This window comes from Falco cherrug, chromosome 22 (genome assembly GCF_023634085.1).
Source record: "Falco cherrug isolate bFalChe1 chromosome 22, bFalChe1.pri, whole genome shotgun sequence".
Taxonomy (NCBI): domain Eukaryota; kingdom Metazoa; phylum Chordata; class Aves; order Falconiformes; family Falconidae; genus Falco; species Falco cherrug.
Window position 1 is genome coordinate 184055 of NC_073718.1, and position 22797 is coordinate 206851.

The 22797-nt window shown below is 52.3% G+C and overlaps 1 protein-coding gene and 1 long non-coding RNA gene across 2 annotated transcripts; both read left to right on the forward strand.

Annotated features, from left to right (window-relative positions):
- The first annotated feature begins 5345 nt into the window (after positions 1-5345).
- On the forward strand, positions 5346-14525 carry LOC106631057 (uncharacterized). The gene is made up of 4 exons (XR_008730055.1): positions 5346-6289; positions 6659-6770; positions 10824-10878; positions 13443-14525. It is a non-coding gene; the product is annotated as an uncharacterized LOC106631057 (long non-coding RNA).
- A 3735-nt stretch (positions 14526-18260) lies between these two features.
- PRX (periaxin) lies at positions 18261-21896 on the forward strand. The gene is made up of 5 exons (XM_055697981.1): positions 18261-18328; positions 18718-18826; positions 18943-19066; positions 19156-19343; positions 20742-21896. Exons 2-5 carry the CDS (start codon positions 18782-18784, stop codon positions 21894-21896), a joined length of 1512 nt encoding a protein of 503 aa, XP_055553956.1. The 5' UTR covers positions 18261-18328; positions 18718-18781.
- Positions 21897-22797: the final 901 nt, after the last annotated feature.

Consider the following 22797-nt stretch of genomic DNA (forward strand, 5'->3'; position numbering starts at 1 on the left):
CCCCAGCACCGGTCCCCTGCCCCCTGCAGAGTCCAGGCGGGAGGCCGGAGGGAAGAGTCCCACCAACAGCTTTGGCCTCCAGGCTGGAGAACCCTGTCCCAGGCTCAGGCACCGCTGCCTCCGGGCTCCCCTACCCCATCCTGGGGCAATGAGGCAACTCTCTTCCTTCTACAGAACAACACTCAAAGCTTAAGGGGAGGAGGAAATGCCTACTTCCTCCCTCATGCAGGTTTCCCCCAGGCCTAGAGGTTGCTGCTGTCTTCTGCTCGGCTGGGAGAGGGGTTGGAGCCTTTCTCCACCTCTCCTCGACCTCCTCTCTCCTGGGCTGGGCTGGAGGGTGGGGAGTCCAAGCGCCTCCAGTGCCGAGGGCCTGCCAAGGAGCAGACGCTCTCAGCAAAGCAGACGGCATCCACAGGTGCTGTTTCCCAGAGGACCTCTTGAAAGGAGCCTGCAGCAGGACCTGGCAGCTGGGAGACCCAGCACTGCATGCCCATCATCACAGCTGATTTTGCCGCTTGCATCCTGCTGCCACTCTCTCCCTCACGAGCCTGAGCAGGCAAACCCCTGCCCTGCAGCCGGATGTCTGTCCTGCTCCCCTCCTCTGGAGACCTGCCGCCCTGGGTGCCCCGAAGGAGAGGGTCGCTGCTGCTCTCAGCGGTGTCAATCGCTGCCCGTACCTGGGGTTGCTGTCGGTCCTTCCCCGCAGACCAGGCTCCCCACGCCGCCCACTCTGCCTTTGCTTGCTCGAGCTGCTCTTGCCACTTGGGCCTCACTTGCTCCCACTCTGCAGGCAGCTGCCAGACCTCCTGGAGGGGATGGCAAGGCAGCAGAAGGCAGGCTTAGTCTCCGCTCCTGGAACGGGTGTCCTTCGGGTCTGACCCGTGTTGCCGCCCCTTGCCTCAGCTGGTCGGTTGGCAGGGCTTTGCCCCTAACACATCGGGGGCTCTGGGGTCATTCTAGGCTCCTGGCAAACACAGCTGCGACCAAAGCCCTCCACTGTGAACAGCCGAGAAAGGACTTGGGCATCTCCCATAGGCCCTGGGCCAGGAGAAAGTGTTTTGTGACAACCCAGGGGGCAAGGAAGATCTGAAGGAGGTGACAGACAGCTGACAAGGAGCGCACGTCCAGGGGTCCTTTCAGGCTGGCTCTCTGCACAAAGAGGCTTTTGCCGAGTCCCCAGCAGCACGGTAGCTACAGCTACACCCTTGGCACGAGTCCAAAAGTCAGCGGGTCCCCATCTCAGCCCAGAAAGCAGGTAGCCCTACTTCTGTGGTGCCTTTCATCTGGCTACCGGGGCAGTGTGAGAACTACCAACAGAACTCCTTCCTGGCACCTTCTCTGGTAGAACTGTAGATTGCATGTACCAAACCCTTATCCTGACCATGTCCCTAACCCTATTTAGCCCTAACCCTAAAGCTACCCTTGTAGTCTGCCCGAGCGGGGGCCCCCACTGCCGCGCTCACCCGGCAGGGCAGCCACCGAACCCCCCGAAGGGCTCGATGCCAGCCTAGCTAGGCCCCCCACCCCTGCCCTTCACCCGGCAGGGCAGCCACTGAACGCCTCAACAGGCTCAATGCCTGCCTAGCGGGGCCCCCCACCGTCACCCTGACCTGGCAGGGCAGCTACCAACCCCCCCCCGACGGACTCGATGCTGCTCTTGCAGGACCCCCACTGTCGCGTTCAGCCACCGAACAGCCCTGACGTGCTCGATGCCGGCCAGCAGGGCCCCCACCATTGCATTCACCTGGCAGGACAGCCACCGAACCCCCCCGACGGGATCGATGCCAGCCTAGCGGGGCCCCCCACCGCCGCTCTGACTCTCTCCTCTCTCTAATGCCTGAACAGCCCAGTGTTTTGAGCAGCACACAGAATAAGCTTTCTTAGTAGAAAATGATACCAAGTTAGTCTGGTAATGGATAGGCACAAGAAGCATTACTGAGAAACCTTGTTACCCATACCCTTACAGCATGCTGGCTAGACCAACAGATCTTGAAAACACGCACCTGTAGCAGTCCTGAAAGGCAGGGAAACCAGCATCTCAGCTCTGTGGATAGAACCCAGCTGCAGATGATATTGCACAGGACAATTAAGGTAGAAGTTGATCACGCACCAGTTTTTCTCCAGCAACTGCTTACCAGCAGGGTCTTGTCCCATACGAGACACAAGGTGTCAAACTCCACATTTGCTGCGGGCCGATGTGCCCAGCACATCTGCAGCCGGGTCACAGCTGCTGCCTCTCTCACCCACCCAAAACCCTTGCAGAGGGAAATGGAAGGGCACTGAGCATCCAGCTGGTGCCTTCAGCCCTCGGCACCCTCTGTCATCAAAGAAAAAAAGAACAGGGCATGGAAATTATGCCCTGGCACCAGGACCTTCTTCCTAGAGGCATCTGTCAGCTGAACTGCTGAGAAACAAGCACCTACAGTTTCCCTTTAGCACAGCCTCAAGGCAGATGCCTTCTTGTAACCCTCCTCCCTGGCTGCCACTCCCACCTTTTTAATTAGGTGCTAATTTCTCCCAGACAGGCTCACAATAACTTGCTGGGCTGCACACGAGAAGATGGCTTCAGTTTCATTTCCCTAGGACTAGAAGACAGAAATTTCCAACCCTCTTTGGAAACTTTTTCTTTCTTGGCTGGTCTCCCCAGCACTGAGAACTCCTTTTACAAATGATAGCTCGTGAAAGATACATCTGGGATTAACTACCCTCCCGGCAGTTAATCGCTTGCCCTTTGCAATACTTTTTAGAGAAATCAGTAGTAGGGGGCGAGGGGTGGGGATCCCACCGCCGGCTTGCTTTTCCTCCCCTTGCCTGCACACAGGGGTGGGAAGAGGCTCCTGAGCCGCCCCCCCCCCCTCAGCATCTACATCAGGTAGTTCTTCTGATTATATGGAAGCGAATGCAACAGCTACAAACCTGCAAGTTGTGAGATGTTTGACAGTGATAAATGTTAATGGGAGTCGAGCAGTCAGGTAAAGCCTATTCAAACAAAACGTGCGTTACTGCAGTACTCCAAAACCCGATCAGGATGATGAAGTGGAGCCCATTGTCTCGTATATGGGAACTGTATCTGTGGTAGGCGATGACTGAGGAGTCTTTAGGTGTAATGGTGGAGAGGTTGGTGAGATGTCATAACGAAAGGGAGTCACTTCATCCTTGAATCTATGTATGGTATAGTAACGAACAGGAATTGAGACATTATTTCATGTCATTAATGAGACAGATGCTGGAATATTATGCTTAGTTCAGTTCTCAGAATCTTAAGTTCTTGGAAAACGGTATGTAACACAGAGAAGAGGCATAAAAGTTGAGCTTGGAAAACAGGTTGTACAATGCAAGAGTTTCAAATTGGTGTCCTTCAAGTTTGCCTGTAAGGTAAGAGATCATCTTAAGTTAGTTTGTGCAGTATTTTATACATTGATTTTAACAGGAACTGACATTTATGCAGAAGACATATGTAAAGAACCTATTGCTGAACACTAAAACCATTCACATTTTAAAAAAAAGTGAAACTGAGATCTAAGTGAAGGCAGTTAGCCACTGAAACAACTTCTAAAAGAAGTAGAACATCTGTCCCCTTTGCTTTTGCATCAAAACTGGATTCATTTCTAGGTGGTGTATTCAGGTCCAAATTCAGCCCAAGTTACAGGTCTCTGAACTACAGCGCAGAGAACCCCTCCATAGGCAGCATTCTCAAACGAGAAATAAATGCACGTATGATTTTGTTACATATACAAACACATAACATTAGGCATTATATGTTGGCGATGTGGTAATGTCATTGTTAAATAGCCATCATCCTTGCTCATCAGGAGAAACAGGATTTCTCTTGTTTGGAGATAGACTCAGCTTTGAGGTCAACCCATTTCTTCAGCCAGCTTACATTTTTCTGGACTCTTCAACTTCAGCCATGGCAATTAATCTAAAAAGTAAGCATCATATCTTTCCCTTTTCACCTACGCAAATACGATTTTTAAAAAACACAGAAACAACCAAAGGAAAGCAAAGCCAGATACCGTTAATGATATTCACAGAGGAGGAACGTATCACTTAGTCCTCGGAGCAGACTTTAGGGGACAGAAACAGCAACCAATTGTTACCAGTATTTATCCTAGCTAGTGCTAGCCAAGTGGGAAGGCCTCATTCTGTAAGAGTACTTGGTGATACCGAGGGTCTGCTAAATGGCCTTTTTGCTTCCTCCTTTCAGCCAATTCAGTCACCATAATTCAGAAAAACCTGCTCAGCTGTTTTTCTTTCTCAGCATTTGTTATTTTTGATGCCATCCCTATAATAAACTGTGCAGTCTGTTAGAGTGGCTGCAGTACCCATTTTGTTCCGCTAGATGGCAGCAGCGCTCCAGCCAAACGAAGGGCCCCATCCCAACTAAGGGCGGCGCATGCGCAGAACGGGCCTGGCGCCTCGGGGCGGGGCTTCTGGCTGCGCACGCGGCCCCGGGAGGCGGGTTCATGGCCGGCCGCGCGGCCCCGGGAGCCCGGGAGCCGTTCGGGCCGGGACGTGCGGCGCCGCCGGGTGAGCGGGCGGGCTGCGGGCGGCCGGGGGCCGGCGGGCGAGCCCGGGCGCGGCCGTCGGGCAGCGGCCGGCTGGGGGGGACGTGGCGGGCCGGCGCTCGGCCGCGGCAGGGAGCGCCTGGTGCCGGCGGCGGGCGGCCCGGGACCGGTGGGGCTGCCGGCGGTGCTCGTCTCCCCGGCAGTGGCGGTGCTCAGCGGGCTGCTCACGGTGCTGCCTTTTTTTTTTTTTTTTTTCCTCGGAGCTGCGCCGCTACCTCAGCGAGGAGGCGAGGAGCGGCGGCGGGGCGGCCCCGGTGCTCCCTTGTGGCGGCGGGGCCCGGGAGGGGGGTCGGCCCGCGGCGCCCTGCCGCCCCGCCGCCGCCCCCGGGTGCCCGGGCAGCCGCCGCAGCTCTGCGCGGGGCTTTGTCTTTCCCCCAGCCGCCGGCCGGGCCGTGGCAGCGGGCTGGGGCCGCATCGGGGCCGGCGGTAACGCTGTCGCGGGGGGCGGCTCAGGGGCCTCTGCAGCCCCTGCGGGCGGGCACGGGGAGGGAAAGCAAGCCGGCGGGGGGATCCCCGCCCCGCGCCCCCGACTGCTGATTTCTCTAAAAAGTACTGCAAAGGGCAAGCGATTAACTGCCGGGAGGGCTGGGCGGCAGCAGCTCAGGGGTCTCGCTCATCCTGTGTCGTGACAGTCAGCCCCTGGGCCGGAGCAGCCGAGGGGAAGAGGCCTCTGGACTCGCTTCCCAGTGAAACGGGGCTCTTGTGTTTTTCCTTTGTATCTGGGTTTATCCGGAATTGTACGCTGGCAGATCAAGGGGAGCTGAACTGAAGGTGACTCTAGATGTTACTTTTCCACATGTGCCTTGTGCTTGTGAGTCGGGCTGCGACTACGGAGGGATAAGCTTTGTACTTACCGAGGGCCCGCGAGGCTCCGTGTGCCCGCCGCTTCCGAGTGCTGCGCTGCGGCTCGGGCAACGGCCGGGGAGGAATTGTCGGTCCCTCGTGGTTACGCAGCCAGGCCTGCTGGGCGCTTAAAGCAGCGCGTCCGGCCGGGCAGTATCATTTTTCTAGATTGTAAACGAGCCTGAGGTACAAACCCATTTACATTTCCGTACGGCGGTGTACTTGTCAGAGAGCTCAGTCGCACTGGCGGAGCTGGCACAGGGTTCCCTCGGGACTCCAGATTTGACTGTCTCGTTGAAAGGCTCCAGAGCCTGCTTGGGAAGTCACTTGGCCAGGCACAGCTTTGCCGAGAATTTTGTACTTGAATTCTGACTGTAATACCAATGCCACGTCTTAGCCTTTCTCCAGCAGTTATAAAAGCAGGATGAGCGTTAAGAATCTGATTACCTTTTAACTAAATTCAAAACAAAGTTGCGGGATGAAGTGACTGGAAGTCCTGCAAGTCTGACTGGGTATCGCTGCCGTGCATGTTATCTGCCTGTCTACTGATCATTCCTGCCTCTTGTTCTGTTGCGGTAATTCCTCTGGGTAATGCGTTGGGCTCTAGATACAGTGCATCTTGCCTTCCTCCTGACCCCCCGAGATGTTATCGGTCTTTGCCTTCCTCACGTTTCACAGGGCGTGGGAAGGCCGGAGAGACTGGAAGCCTCGGCTGTTGTGTGTGAAGAAGCTGTCAGCCTTCTACGAGAGCATGTAGCCAGCAAGCGCATCGTGGTGCTTTGGCACCGAGCCGATATGACAGACCTCAATGTTTTTTGTGACAAGGGATCACGAGGAAATGTGCTGATGTTGAAGGGGGAAAGGTGGTAGGGGAAGAGGTAGGAGGCAGCTTTCAACCAATTTTAGGCTTAACTCCTATGTTCCTGTGAATGGTTCTGGGCTTTGAGGGGTTTGCTTTAGGCTTTTTGCCTTAAGCGCGTCTACCTTTCAGGGTAACGCTTTCTTGGAAGTTGGAAACTGTCCTTCTTGAACACCAAACCGAACCCCGTACCTGGGAGGGCCGTTTAGGGTGCTGCACCGTGTGTTTTATTCCCTGTCGGTCACTTGACACTAGCTGTACGTGCTCTCCCGGTTTGGCACGTTCTTACCCTGCGGGCTGAAAGATTCTGTCTCTTCACTTCCTCGGCTTGCCACAGGCCATAACACTTGTGTGTTCATTGACCGCTGTCCTTGCTCGCTGCTTTCAGATTTGAGCATCGATGCCATAACAGGAGAGCAGCAGCTGGACGTAGAGCACTCTGTTTAAACAGCGCTTGGATAAAGTTGCCAATCATGTGACTCCAGAAGCCGACAGACACGGTAAGATGCTATTCTGTCACTCTTGGATGGATGCTCTCATAGCCTTTCCATCACCGTATGCCTGCTATGAGATTCATGGGAACAAGGGGTGGCTGAATTCACAGCGTTTTAAACACCACAAACTCTTGAAAAGTTTATAGGACACAAGTCTGTTACACTGGCAGATCAGACAAGCTCCTGTGTGTGTGTATATACATTATACTCGGTACTTTTGCGAGGCAAGTCTTTACCTGGTCCCTCTGAAACTGGGACAAGGACTCGTTGATGCATTTCAGGAGCAAAGCTGCTGAGTGAACAGGCTTTTCCTACTAGAAATCAAGCAGCTGCTCTGGCAAAACTTGACTTTGGTTGCATTTTTAAATCCTAGGAGGCTGAGAAACGGGACGAGCTGGTTAGAGGAAAGAGCCTCTCTCCAGGGAAGGCTCCGCTGACTTGACCCTTAAGCTCTTACTTGCGTCTTACTATGTTTGCTTTGTGTGTGTTAATGCTTACCTGATTAATAGATGTCAGTTGATTTGTCAGTTATAAGTTGGAGTAAGTGGTCCTTGGCTACATAAACCTCTCCTCTGCATTTTTTGACATGTTACGGCTTACTGTTGAACTTCAGTACAAACTGGGAACTATTCTGGTAGCGTTGCGATGTAACTGTCCCGACTTTGTCTTTCTAAAATGTGAGGTCTCTATTATCTCTTCTGGGAGATAGTGTAGTTCTGTGTATTGGCATGAACTAAATTTCCTGATTTGTTGTAACTCAGATTTAACTTTTCTGTTCTTAAAGCTGAAAGGCAAAACTAAGCCAAGAGCTGAACAGTGGGCAGGTACGAGACCTTCTGGTGTCACAGAAGTGAGGTGATAGCGTTCTTACTGTTGTGTCACTTAGCAGCCTTTCTGTATGCAGAGGCTGTGGCGTTAAGAATGTAATGTCTGGGGTCACACCCCACTTTTCTGTATCTAATTCTCTGTTACCACATGTAGACCTCCTGCCTTACTTGTGTTGCCAGCCTCCACTGGGATTACTCGGTCTGAACCGGTTGCTCTTGCTCCTTACATTATCAACAGAGAGGAAGGGAAACTTTCAGGGAGCAAACAGTCTCATCCAGAAGAGCCATTTGGAAAATGATCAAGTTGCATTGCACGTAACGAGCAATTTCTTCTGCTGTCTGGAAAAAGGATATGGCTAGTTTGATTTCCATCACCAGCATGGCAGGTTAGATTGGAATTGTCCACCCATCTTCATGAAACGCTATGATTATCAGTTTCTGTTAGTAACACTTGATGTTCAGTCAGTTACTTAAATGGCAACTATAGCAGTATTGACTGGTAAAGGAAAAATTTACACAGACATGGGTACCGCTGGGATTGCTTTATTCGCGACTCAGAGCTGGGCCACCACCCCAGTGATGGCAGAGAGCAAAGGGATATGCACAGCTTACACTTATCAGATCATTAGTCAACATCCAAAGTTTTTAGAAGTTTCCTTTGGTCCTGTCAGTTCTGTGAATCCATCACCTGACCGTCCCAGTTGATTCATCTGTTCGGTTTCAGTCTCTGCCTCTGTTCCACGCTCCTCCTCAGATCATGATCTCTGCCAGCTTTAACTCACACACTCCTTCAAGCGCGCTTAGTCTTTGAACAAGCAATTCCTATTCACATATGCCAATTTTTTTTAAAAACACCTGTGTTTCTGAGAGCACCTGTTTGCACACACTGATCACCCGTTGCTTCTCTGTTCTCCCACTGATTAACTGGACTGGGTTTTAAACCAGGCTTGGATTAGGGCTATGCTAGGGATGAGGCCTGGTTCTGCCACTTAGCTGCTTCGGCACTTTAAATTTCTTCATTCAAAATAAGTTTTCTTTTAACAATTTCCTCCTTTTGTTTTATTATTGTGTACCTGCAATAGTTTAATAGCTAACATATTTCCAAGTTCTTACTTGCAATTTTGCTGCTAAGCCAGTCACACAAGTTACAGAACATCGCATTAGTGCAATCACAGACACAGCTATAGAAATCACAACAGGTATTGTAAAGGTCAGTTTCTTTAACCACCTTGATAGGTCAGGGAACCAAGATATTAATTCCTTGATACCATTATGCATGGTTTCTCAAATCTGAGAAAGAATTCTGCAAATACAACAAATATTGGGTTACCTGTTCACATCCATCCAACAAACTTGTCTTTGCTGGGACGTAAGTTCCTGGTACTGCTATAATCCTTCCAAAAAGAAGTTCTGCCGGAGAAACTCCAATTGGCTGCCTGGGAGTGTTTCTTGTATCCCATAAACCCAAATTTAAAGCTTCAGTCATTTTAACCCAGTCTGTTTACAAACTGTGACTAATTTCTCTTTGAGTGTTCTTTTCATCCTCTCTACCTGTCCTGAGGATTCTGGATGATAGGGAGTATGTAATTGTGATCGAATTCCTAATGAATGATAGATCTGTTTTAATACAGCTGCAGAAAAATGAGGTCCCCTGTCAGAATTGGATAGCTCTGGAACTCCCTGTCTAGGAATAATTTCCTGCTTTTGAGTCATTTTTCTGAGTAGGGAAAGCTTCTGCCCACCCTGACAATTGATCAACAAGTAGGTATGTGAACCCCATTACTTTAGGCATTTCGGCATAATCAGTCTGAAGGTTTTGAAAAGGATGCTTCGTCGCTGGAGGTGGCTTTCCCAGCAGTGTCTTCATTTTTAAACAGGCAGATTCTTACATAGTTGACAGCTCTCACAAATTCTTTTGGCTGCTGCATAAATTCCAGGCGTTGCCCACAGTCGCTGGATTTTGAGAGCAATACTTTCTGGCCCTCCATGAGATCTATTGTGCTGCCAGTGACTGATAGCTCGTAAATACCTCTTTGGAAGTGGTGGTTTACTTCCTAATAGCCACAGTCCCTCACGTTCTTGTGCTCCCAGTTTCTCCCAGGTTTGTGTTTCTTCTTTGGGTAGATCTTCGTAGAGAGTTCAGCCTTATCCTGTTCAGTCAGAATCGGAGTCATTGCTCAGATCACTTGCTGTGCAGCCCCTTTTGCTGCTTGATCAGCATTTCCTTGAGATACACTGTCTTGGCACTTGGTGTGAGCCTTTACGTAAATTCAGTCCATTTCATTCACCCTCCATTGATTTTTGTCATTTTGCATAGCTTAAAGCTCCGTCCTCACTTGGGCACAATGGTGCAGATGCCTGAAAGCCATCCAAGCCCCTTCCCAGTCAGTGGAGAGGAAGAGGCGCTCCCAGAAGCCCTTACTCTGTGTGCACATCTGAAAAGGATTGGGGTTTTTCTGATATTACCTGAAACTTTTTATTCTAGTATCAAGGTGAAGGGAATTGGGGTACTGAGCAGAAGTCTGATATAATGGTTCTCAGTTCAGACTAATTTCCTCACAGGTGTTTTTTTTTAATGGGAAGATGATTTATCTGGCATCTCACCAGCACCTACAGCAGCACCCACACTGATCCAAACTGGTTACTTACTCTGCATTTACTATAGCTTTTCTGCATGTCATAGTCAGTATGGAACCTCTTTCTTCTTTCCGGATCCTCCATTAACCACAGGCTTGTAATTGCAGGGGAATGGAGGGGGTTGCAGCTGTCCAGTATTTTAGGATCATAATGAGGGACATTATGAATGGACAGCCAATGTCTATACCTTAAAATGTATTAACATGTGCTTAGGGATTTAGGTTTTGTGTTACAGCAGCTTGCTGTACATTCTGCCTGCGTAGGAATGGATAAAATCTTGGTGATTAAAAGCCCATCTTTAGGTTTATAAATTCAGTACTTGCCTCCTAGTGTTGCCATTGAGCTCCTTAGAGCACACTGCTCTAATGCTGCTCAGTAAAAGTATCAGTGACAAACCTTATTCTGTAGCCAGTAGGGGTTATTTAGTTGTTAAATCTGTTAATCATTAGCTCTTAATAATTATATAATGCATACTTACCTGCTATGATGAACATTATGATAATTATGAATTAGTTTTTATTAGCTAATTCTTATTTATCTGACATTTTGGTATCGGAGCTCATGCTGGTTGTTCAAATTGTTTTCCTCATTCTAGGTTCTGTACGCACTTTGTCACAGGAGTTTGTACCATCATTGGAGCCATATTTCAGGTACTGCATCTTTCAATCCTTTTTTCTTTCTAAATTGTGAACATTTGTCATCTTTTTCTAAAATCTGCATGGCTGATAATAAATCCCTGTTTGATGGGGAGAGATAATTTCAGACTTCAGGAGGGAATATAGCATGTTCCATAGAGCCATGGGAGTGGCATCAGCATAATTAGTACTGCAGACTTTCAAGATGCTGTGGATGACTTACGACCTATCATAATATTTTACTTCAGTGCTCTAAAGGACATTTTGTTTTCAAATAATGCAGTCTTTCACATACCATATGAATGTATCTGTGCTGTTTTCTTGCCCAGCTTGGGTCTGTAAGCAAACAGTTGCTTTCATGTGGAACGAAAGCCAGTAGATTCCGTGAACCCAGGTTGCCATGAGCATAGCCATCTCAAGAGGTCTCTGAATGCATTCCCAGACACAGGAGCTCCAGTGAGTGTTCTGCAGGATCTAAAAGTAGCCCTCACAGCTACGTGGGGTCCCGTAAGGAGAGGCTGTTCCTGCCGAACTGTTTGAGTGTCTGGACTTCACTCTCAGTGTTGGCTTCTGAACAGCTGATCAGCGTCTGCTCAGCTCCATGTGTGTGATGGAGCCCAGCCTTGGTCCAGCCTTGCGCTCCAGGTAGTAACTGTGCTCTGAAACACAGTTATAGAAGGGCCAGCCTGGAGGTCTGGTCAGCAGGTCTTACTGGACCTGAGAAGTCAGCTTCTGTATGTATTGTGTAATACCTTTATCTGCAAGGTTCTCCCGGCACCTGAGGCGTCACAGTGCTCAATTAACCTGATACTATTGAACAGAATTTCTGTCTGTAACAAATTTGGTCATCTTTATTTCTATGGCTGACTCAAGGAGAGGCTTTTGAAACTTACTTTCATGACAAATGCAAGTGCCCTGTAGCACTGATTACCTTTGACAGCCGGTTCATGCTGCCATAATGCCATGTTCTGGGTCTGTATTCTAGAGGAAAGATGAAATGGTGGCTGATACAGCATCCTGGCTTGTATCAGAAATAGTGTAGCCAGCAGGACTAGGGAAGTGATTGTCCCCCCTGTACTTCTGCAGTGGAGAGACCACCCCTTGGATCCTGTGTGCAGTTTTGGGGCCCCTCACTGTAAGGACATGGAGGTGCTGGAGCCTGTCTGAAGAAGAGCAATGAAGCTGGTGAAGGATCTAAAGAACAAGTCTGATGAGGAGCAGCTGAGGGAACTGGGGCTGTTCAGCCTGAAGAAAAGGAGACTCAGGGGAGACCTTATTGCTCTCTACAGCTCCCTGAAAGGAGGTGGTAGCGAGGTGGGGGTCTGTCTCTTCTCCCAGGTAACAAGTGATAGGATGAAAGGATTCTTCAAGTTGCCCAACGGGAGGTTTAGATTGGATATTAGGAAAAATGTATTCACTGAAAGGATTAGCAAGCACTGAAACAGGCTGCCCAGGGAAGTGGCTGAGTTGCCATCCCTGGAGGCATTTAAAAGTTGTGTACATGCGGCACTTAGGGACATGGTTTAGTGGTGGACTTGGCAGCGTTAGGTTAATGACCGGACTTAAAGGTCTTTTCCAACCTAAACGATTCTATTCTGTTCTAAAGAAATCAGTTGTGTAACAGTTATCCTGTTACAGGATCAAATTTATTCCACAGGTAGAGATAATTTTGGGGCAAGACAACCACAAAAGGCAGTCATCTGAAGTGTCACTCAAAGACCAGACAGTAAGGCCAGTAATTCTGTATTCTACAGTAATAAACAGAAGACTCAGTTCCCGTTCTAGTGGCTACTCTTTATATAGCATTGAAATGTGTGTCTTTAAGTAGGGCCAAGTAATCACTTACTTATTCCTTAGATTGAGGTGTTGCATAAAAGAAAAAAGAACATGAATCTTCACAAAGGCACTGAAAATACCTTTGCTCACTGGCACCCCGTGTTCCTTCCATGCAGGAGTTCAGGGTTGCTGCCCCGATGGATGCAGGGTTGTTTGGGTTTTCACGGTGCAGTAGACCCATTCTAAACTTTTCTATGGTCCCAAACAAGCACTGAATTAACAGGCTCCTTCAGTGCTGGAGAGATTTGGGGAAAATACTGCAGAGAGAACTAAAGGCATCGGTTTGTTTTGCTTTGTGTCCTCCGTGGGTAAACATTGCAGGCTTTGATAAAGCATGTCCATCGAGGGCAGCGTCGGGTAGGGTAGCTTATTCTTAAGGATGCTGTGAAATGAGCAAGAAATAGGAAACATGCCCTTGGCAAGCTGGGTCAGTGCAATAACATGGCATAAAGCTCTCAACATCAGCTTCCTTTCCAAATTAATTACACTCATCGGTAATCACATGCGACTCAGCCTGTCTCTTTTTTACTTCTGTAAGAGAGAGCTTTTTCTGGAGAAGCATAATCACCTCTGCCCTAATGAGCTGAGGTTGTTATTCTTGTGAGCAGCAGCTGTTTTCTGTTGAGGGGGAGCTGGAACTCCTTTCCACTAACAGAAGGGTTTGTGTTTTCTTTCTCTGAGAGTTGTTCTCTCTTCGAGGCATGTCTGTCTTGATCCATCTGTGGTTTTTTTTCTCCTTTTAGTCGCAGGACTCACTGGTTCCTTGATCTATCACTCAGCACGTGCCATCCAGAAGAAAACTGAACTAAGGAAGACAACATAAATAATGAGCTCACCCCCTCCAAAAAAAAAAAAAAAAAAAAAAAAACCAAAACAAAACACAGCCCTCTTTAAGGAGAACTAAATAGGGTTTTTGAAACACAAGTGATCTTCTGAGTACGCAAGAGAAGAGGTTTGGAATTACCATATGGCCCTGACCGCTCTTATGTTACTGTGCCATCATTCTTTGTTTGGCATTAATTTGAGAATGGAACTGCCTGAACCTTGCTGCTATAAAGCTTAGCTGTCTTGTCTGGCTTTGCAGACCCTGCTGTAAAAATCCGTTTTGTGCCAGGCCGTGTTCATCTAGTTCTGCACCCTGCTCCCCACCCCCCTAAGAAAAAAGAGATGCTGGAGATACTGCATTCTGTTTGCCTCCAGGAATACTGTACTGTCTTGTCATGAGACCTGGAATGGATTGAATTTGCCATCAAATACTCTTTCTAGCAAGACCATCTAGCGCTTTTTAGCTTTTCTTAAGGATGTCTCCGAGTGTGGTGATGCTGTATGCCAGACCTCTGCGAAAATGTGCTGAATCCCACACACCTTCCTTCCAGCTGTTCTGGGCAACGTGGTGAGACCTAGCACTTGCGATGTTCTTACTGTACCATGGAGCCTTGCAGTTGCTCCAGATTGCTGCTCTTGTGAGAAATGCAAGCTGATGTCTCAGCAAGAAAAAGTGCTTGGAGTTTTAATTGATTTTTAAATCGGATTGTGTTTTTCACTTCCCTTCTGTTTGTATTTTGAAACAAAGTCCATCCTCTGTGTGTTTTGGTAAAGCATTTAGAAGAAGAATTAAATTATTTAGACTAACCCTGGTACTGAACTGGAAATTATAATTAAAAAACATACCTGTATTGTGGCAAAATATGTAAATGCAATAATCATGGTGGGGTGGTTTTTTTTCTTTTTAATGATCTACGTAAGTGAGTAAAGTGCTTGGTACGTGAAATTATATTAGGAGTCATTTGAAAATACTGAGGAAAAATAAAGTATTATGGAGGCAATATTGAGGCAAAAATCATCACTCTTAAATCTCAGCTCTGGATTTGCTGTGGTATTGACTCTGAACTTGGTTCAAGCAGTTGGTCCAACACTGCACAGTGAGCGTGACAACCACAGGATCAGAAAATGCAGAGAGAAAACTATTTTATAATGCATTTGAACTTGATTACAAACCAGGGAATATAAAAAGGTGTGTTTTTTTCAACTGGGAGGAGAAGCAGTCTGAGGTGTCTGTAAGAAGTCTGATTAATCTCCAAGCTAGAATACTGAAAGAAATGGATTTGGGGAAAAAAACCCAAACAAACATTTGAAACGAGGATATTTAATGAATCCATCGAGTCAGGATCATACGAGTACCACTACAATGTGAGGAAGTGATATAGGATCTGTAGATTACATAAGGAATGAAAAGTGACTTGAACAGCTTCAGTCCCTCAGCAGAGCACACAGCTTTGTAACTAAATTTGAAAGAATAATCGGGAGGGGGAAGATGAATTGAAATAATGCAGCGAGAGTTTAACTTACACTTGAACAATTGCCATCTAATCACTTGCCTATGGTAAGAAAGCCAATTACTTCTAAATCTCAGAAAAGCCCTGAAGAGCCCTGTCAGAGAGGCAGGTACAGGGGTGGCCCCATGCCCGTCGTGGGGCCACCGCTGAGCTTCGGGCCTTTGACATAGCTGCCTCACTTCAATCACTGTCCTTCAATCAACTGTCGTTCGGTAGTTAAATCTGCAGACCGAATGTGCTTCAAGCTCTGGCTTGGAGCTGGCAACACGTGCCAGGGGAGACAGAGGTATTGTGAGGAGGGGCAGGACAGCCTTCCTGCGGGCTGGGCAGATGCTTCTCTCCCCCTCAGGTGCTGCTCCTCTCCCTGCAGGACTCTTCCCGTTCCCCTTCCAGGTCCTGACACCTACACCCTGCCGTGGCTGGTGAAACTCAGCGCAGCCTACAGCCACGCCAGCGTGTGCTACTCCCCGAAAGGGAAGAGTAAGCACAATGGCTTTGCCAAAGACCTCTCCTAGGTGAGCTACGCTGCCCTGCTCTCTCGTGGCAGCAGCTGAAGCTCAGCAGCTCTCAGGCAGGGTTGCAGCACCTGCTGCACCTGCTCTTAATGCACACTTCCCTGCACCAGCAGCAAAACCCAAGAGGCCGCGCGTCCCCTGGCTCTCCTGCTCTTTAACAGTGGGAGAGGGAGGCTCTGCCGACACCCGTAGTCCCTTGCTCTCCAACACTCAACAGTTTTGGTGAGGCAAAGCTGCTCAGCACTAATGGGAATCTCCCTTCTCCTCTGGGAAACCTGCCTCTTTGCAGGAGTGTCACCGAAATTGGGAATCAAACCTCTGAACACCAATGCGGGCACTGCTTTACCGCAGCGCTGGGTGCTCGGTGGAACCTCCACCGGTCAAGCGCACCTCTGCAGATATCACCATTACATTTATCCACCAAAATCACAAGGTCGTACGCTCCCAGTTACAATGATTGGTTTGTGATTTGCATATAATGATAATATCTGCTGTCTCATCCTCTTGTGTTACTACGCTTGTGCCAGGGAAGGGTCTTCATCTGGGTGTGGGGTTTAGTATTCTAACGAAGGTAGGTCACTTCAGGACACCTTAAAAGTGAGTTTTGTTGCCACGTTGGATGGTTAGATAACTGCCTTGCCATGTTGTCCTATAACATCCTATATAGAATAGAACCTGGGTGCTCTGGTTATGGTCTAGAGAGTAAGGACTAAGGTTATTATGGTCTGTAGAGTAGGGACTTCAAGTAACACAGTCTCGGATAACAAGCAGCACAGCAACTCATACATGCATCATTGTTTAATAAGCGTTAACATAATGCTAACTTGGAGGTTAACTCTAAACTCAGGATGTTCCTATAGCTATTTCTCAAACACACACGAAACACAGAAAGAGCCAGCAAAACTTTAAGACAATCTGCAACACTTCCCCCCCTTTGAAAGTTTTGCAGATTATTTCAAGACTTTCATCTTTATTTCTAAAATCTATCTGATAATACGTTTTCATTCATTATACACTGTTGGGAGCCTTAGAATCACTAATTTTTCATCTTGCTGTCTGGTCACCACCTGGATTAAAGGCAGTCTTGCTGTTGTTTCTTTAGACAATAATAAATCAGAAAAACTGTCAGAAAGATTATTAACCAGACTCATCATAAATATCATAAAAACCAATCAGCCTGAGTGCTGGGGGGGCCCTGCAGCACCCCTGGGTGCTCTGCCCTGCCTGAGGGGCCCTGAAGCACCCCTGGGTGCCAGGAAGAGCTCAAGGTGCCAGCCTGCACCTTGCCAAGGCTTGGGGTGGGTGCAGGGGGTGCTGCCGAATTCCCCAAGGCCCCTGTGCCGCCTCACCGTCAATTGCTCCATTCATGGTCCACCCGCGCCCATGGGTGCTGCGGGCAGGAACTGCTGACTCAACACATTGCTCAGCTGCCTGGGGGGGGGACCCAAGCATCCAGGCTCTTCTGGGAGGGCTGTGGTGGTCCCAGGGGTGCTTTGGAGGTCCAGGAAGTGTTCTGGGTCTCCTAGGGGTGCTTTGGGGGTGCTGTGAGGTTCAGGAGGGTGTGATGTGTGTCCCAGGGGTGCTTTGGGGGTCCCAGGGGTGTTCTGGGTGTCCTAGGGGTGCTACGGGTGCCTAAGAGGTGCTTTGGGGGTGCTGTGGGGTTCAGGGGGGTGTGATGGGTGTCCCAAGGGTGCTTTGGGGTCCTGGGGAGTGCTTAGGGGTCCCAGGGTGCTTTAGGAGTCCCATGGAGGGGTCTGGGGGTGCTTTGGGGGTCCCAGGGGTGCCATGGGGGTCCCAGGGGTGCTTTGGGGGTCCCATGGGGCACCCCGGGAGTGTTTTGGGGAGCCTGGTGGTGTTCTGGGTGTCCTGGGGGTGCTACAGGGGTACTAAAGCTGTTATGGGGATCCCAGGAGTGCTTGGAGCATCCCATGAGGAGGGTCCCAGGGATGTTTTGGGGGTTCAGGAATGCCATGTGGGTCCCAGGGGTGTTAAGGGAGATCCTAAGGGTGCTATAACACACCCCCCCCAGCCTCAGGGTGGCCCCCAAACCGTGCACCCCACCTGCCTGGCACCCATGCACCTGTGCACCCTGGCACTCATGCAGCCATGCAAGCATGCACCTTTGCACTCTTGCACCCCTGTAGTCATGCAACAGTGCACATACGCACCCTTGCACCTGTGCACCTAGACACCCATGCAACCTTGCAACCATGCACGTTTGCACCCGTGCAGCCATGCTTCTGTGCACCTGTGCACCCTTGCACCCGTGCAGCCATGCTTCTGTGCACCTGTGCACCCTTGCACCCGTGCAGCCATGCTTCTGTGCTGCCTGCAGGTGGCCCAGGCAGGCACCACTGCCCTGAGCAAGGGCAGACCTGGGGAGGATGGGGGGTGCAGTTTGAAGGACCCGTCCCAGTCCCCTGCGGCTCAGGCCTGGGGGACCCAATTCAGCCTGGCACCGTGCTGCATCCCACGGGATTCTGTGCTGAGCGTCCCAAATTCCCGGAATTCCCAGTGGGCGGGGGCGGGGGGTGTCAAGACAAGGGACCCCCTTGTCCTGCGGGTGCGGGGGGTGGGTGCCAGCCAGGAGTTTGGGGTGCCATGCCAGGGTGGGGGAGGGGCTCCAGCATGGAGCTGGTGACCTTTGCTGAGCTGGCGTGGGTTCTGCTGGGGGGCGGGGGGGGGGGAGGCAGGGCGGGCACCTGGTTCCCCCCATCCTCGTTTGGGGGGACACACACACACAGCTACTTCCTAGTGGACCACCAGAGGAGCCAGGAGGTGAGGAGGGTCTCAGCGGATCCCAGCGGAGACGTTTTGGGGTGCAAGGGGGAACCCCACCCCAATTCTAGGGCTGCCTGAGCTCTAGGGGACGGGGGGCTGGGGGGGGGGGGCTACAGTGGAAATTTTGGGGGGGCTCCAATGGAGGTTGGGGGCTGCAATGAGGGTTGGGGGGCTGCAATGGGGGTTGGGGGCTGCAGTGGGGGTGTTGGGGGGGGCTGCAATGGGAGGAGGTGGGGGCTGCAATGGGGGGGTTCGGGGTCTGCAATGGGTGTTTGGGAGCTGCCATGGGGTGAGGTGGGGGGCTGCAATGGGAGGGTTGGGGCCTGCATTGGGGGGGTTGGGGGGCTGCAATGGGGGGTTTGGGCTCTGTGCCCCCCCATTTGCAGGAACCTGAGGTGCCAGAGCACCCCCAGCACCTGCCACACTGCCCACATCCCCCCTGGGACTCCAATGACATCCCCCGGAGGAGGGAACCCACCCATCCCCCCCATGGAGGTGAGAGCCACGGGTGGGTGGTGGTGCACGGCGGGGGGCAGGGGGGGGGGGGGGGGGGGGGGGGGGAAGGGCCTGATCCCACACCCCCACACCTCCCCACCCCATCTGCCCCATAGGAGGAGACGGAGCTGGTGGAGCTGGAGACAGCACCCGAGGCCGGGGTGAGGGGCATCACTGTGGCCCGTGACCGCCGTGGCCTCTACATCGCCAAAGCACCCAGATCCCTGCGCACCTACCAAGGTGGGGGGGGGGGTGTCCCCAAACCCCCCCTTTTGAAATTAGGGTAAGAGGGTGGCCCTCAAGGTGACAGCTCCTATGGAATTCTCTAGGTGACCGGCTTGTCAGCGCCAGGATTTTCTTCGAGGGGGCCCCCCCCGAGGACGTGGCGCAGGTGCTGGAGGGGGCTCGGTCCTGCAAGGTCTCACTCTGCCTCCAGCACCGGCTCCCCGGCACCCCCAGTCCCCTCGGTGGCACCAGAACCAGCGGCGAGGGACACCAGGGGAAGGTGGCCAGGCTGGTAGGTCCCTAGGGATGAGGGATGGAGAGGTGTTATGCTGGGGGGGGGGGGGGGGGGAGTCCCTAGGGATGAGGGATGGAGAGGCAGGATGCTGGGGGGTCCCTATGGATGCAGAACTGGGGATATGGGATGCTCGGGGGGGTCCCTAGGGATGAGGGATAGGGAGGTGGGATGCTGGGGGTGTCTCTAGGTATGAGGGTTGGGGAGGCGGATTGCTGAGGGGTCCCTATGGCTGCAGGACTGGGGATGTGGGATGCTTGGGGGTCCCTATGGATGTGGGGTGAGGAGGCAGGATGCTCAGGAGGCCCCTAGCGATACAGGACTGGGGACGTGGGATGCTTGGGGATCCCTAGGGATGCAGGATGCTTGGGGGGTCCCTAGGGATGCAGCAGGAGATGTGCAGGATACCCTATGGATGCAGAACTAGGGATGCGGGTGCTTGGGGGTCCCTATGGGTGTAGAACTGGGGATGTGGGATGCTCAGGGGGTCCCTAGGGATGCAGGACTTGGATGCAGGATGCTTGGGTGATCCCTATGGATGCAGCAGGAGACATGGAGGATGCTTGGGAGGAGTGCAGAACCAGGGGTGCTGGATGCTCAGGGATCCCTATGGATGCAGGACTACAGATGCAGGAGGCTTGTGGGGGTCCCTATGGATTTAGTACAGGGATGCAGGGTGCTCTGGGGGGTCCCTATCGATGCAGGATTGGGGATGTGGGGTGCTCAGAGGGTCCCTATGGATGCGAGATTGGGAGACAGGATGCTTGGAGGTCCCTAAGGATGCAGGATTGGGGATGTGGGATGTTCGGGGGTCCCTATGGATGTGGGATTGGCAATGTGGGATGCTCGAGGAGTCCCTAGGGATGAAGGATGGGGAGGCAGAATGCTCGGGGGGGGTCCCTATGGATGCAGGACAGGGATGTGGGGTTCTTGGGAATCCCTATGGATGCTGGACTGGGGGTGCAAGATCCATGCAGGAACCCTATGGATGCAGGACAGGGAGGCGGAATGCTCAGCGGTTCCTATGGATGCAGCACCACAGATGCAGGATGCTCAGGGCTCCCTATGGATTCAGAGCTGGGATGCAGGATGCTCAGGGTGGCCCTACGGATGCAGGACCGAGACGTGGGATGCTTGTGGGGTTCCTATGGATGCAGGACAGGGATGTGGGATGCTCAGACATCCCTATGGATGCAGCAGATGTGCAGGATGCCCTATGGATGCAGGATTGGGGATGTGGGATGCTCCTGGGAGTCCCTACAGCTGCAGGTCGGGGATGCGGGATGCTTGGGGGGTCCCTATGGATGCAGCTCCAGGGATGCTGGATGCTCGGGGTTCCCCATGGGTGCACACCTGAGTGCAGTGGGCACCAGGTGCCATCTCCCATCCCCCACCCAGAGCATCCCGATCCTGACGCCCTCCAAGAAGCCGCCACTGGCACCCAGCACGGTGAGCCCGGCACCCGCCAGTCCTGTGGCTGTGGAGTTTGCCCTTCCCAAGCTCTCCAAGCTGGTGAAGAGCTGGAGCGCTGCTGAACCAGCATCGACTGCCGCATCCACCCCAGTGCTGCCAGCGGCAGAGCCCAAGCGGCCGCGGGCAACACCATCGCGGTTAACAGTGAAGGAAGCAGCAGCCGGCAAAACACCGGTGATGGAGTTGCCGCCAGTGAAACCAGAGGTTTCTGGCACTGCCGTTGAGGTGCTGGCAGGTCCCAGCACCCGCTTACCAGCCATGGAGGTGGCAGCACCCAAAGTCACCATGGGGCTGAGCCTCGCTGGCGCAGTGCCGCCGGCCGCCCCTCAAGCCAAGGAACCAGCTTTACGGCTGCCGCAGTTGGAGGTGGCCGTGCCAGCATTGCCGCTGCCAGCAGCAATCCTGGAGCCTGGCACAACCATAACTCAACCACAAATCAGTCTGGGGGAGGGAGAGACCCCCAGCAACAGCCGTAAGGGGAGGGGGAGCCCAGTGCTGAAAACCAAGCTGCCGAGTTTCGGCACGGCCACGGTAGAGGATAAGGAGGGGGATGCCGGCACGCGAGGGGGGTTTGCCGGCATCCGTGTCCCCTCCATCACTATTGCCATCCCCAGCACTGCTGTGGAGCTGGTCCCTGAGCTCAGCGTGCCCAAACCAGAGCTGGCCATTGCCGGTGAGCAACCACGCTTGGAGGTGAAGCTGCCGGCACGGCGGTCAGAGTCACCACCAGCAGCACCGGCTCGGTTGACCTTCCTGGAGACGGCGGTGCCATCCATCGATATCGCCGTGCCACGTGTCGGTGTGGGCTTGGCATTGCCAGCAGGTGCCAGCATGGCGGCAGCGCCGGGTGAGGGGGATGCCACAGCGATGCCGGACGTGGCAGCCAGGTTTGCCAAAGGGCTCCGAAAGCTCAGCCTGGAGCTGGAGCCTACGGCAGCGCTGCCGGAGGTGGAAATTGCCAGCCCGGCACGGCTCACCGGGGGACATGCTGGTAGCCGGCATCAAACCCAAAGCACCCAAATTCACCCTGCCGCGTTTTGGGTTGTCCCTCACCAAGCTCAAAACAAGCAGCGATGGTGACAGGCATCCCCTGGTGGCCCACGACACAGCCGTGCCGACGCCACCCAACTTCGCTGTCACCAGTCCCACGGTGGCCTTAGACCTGGCTTTGGGGATGGTTGGTGCCACTGGTGCCAGTGCAAAGCTGAAGGTCCCCAAATTATCCCTGGCACCTTTCGGGGTCAAGGATGAGGGTGTTGGAGGTGAGGCGCATCCCCAGGATGCCGGGGCAGTGATGAAGCTGCCACGGTTTGGAATCGGGAGGTCATGGGGGGACGATGGGAGGTCAGTGGAACTGGGGTCCCCCGGGACGCCCCAGCTTCGGGTACCACAGGTGGGCATCGCCCTGCCAGCACCAGGTAGCCGGCGTGTGCCATCGTTGCCAAAACTCCCCACTGGCTCAGAGCTGGGCAGGGGGCTGAAGTTGCCAAAATTTGGGGGATCCAGCCCCGATATCCGCACAGGGGGGGACTCCAAAATCATGAGACGTGGGGGAAGTGCTGAGAGTTTGAGCATTGGCACAGCAGGAAGGAAGATGCTGGAATCTCCTGGCACAATCTGGTTGAAGCTGAAAACCAAAGGGGGAATGGGTGATGGGGAGGTGCAACCAGTGACCCCCCGGTTCACCATCCCCACTGTGGGTTTTACTGTGCCAGTAAAACAACCAGAGCATCCAGCAGGCCAGAAGATACCAAAACCTACCAGCATGCCAGCTTTGAAGGTGCCGGTGTTGGAGTTGGCACCACCAGGGATGGAGGAGGTGGAGGAGACCACCAGGAAGGATACGACACCAGGACGCTGGTCTAGGGTCAAATTGCCAAAACTCGGCGCAGGTTTTGCTGGGAGCGGGTTGGAAGGTGAGGGGAGGATGAGGATGGGCAGTGTGAAGAAGGCGATGTTGGTGTTGGTGAAGCCAAAGGAG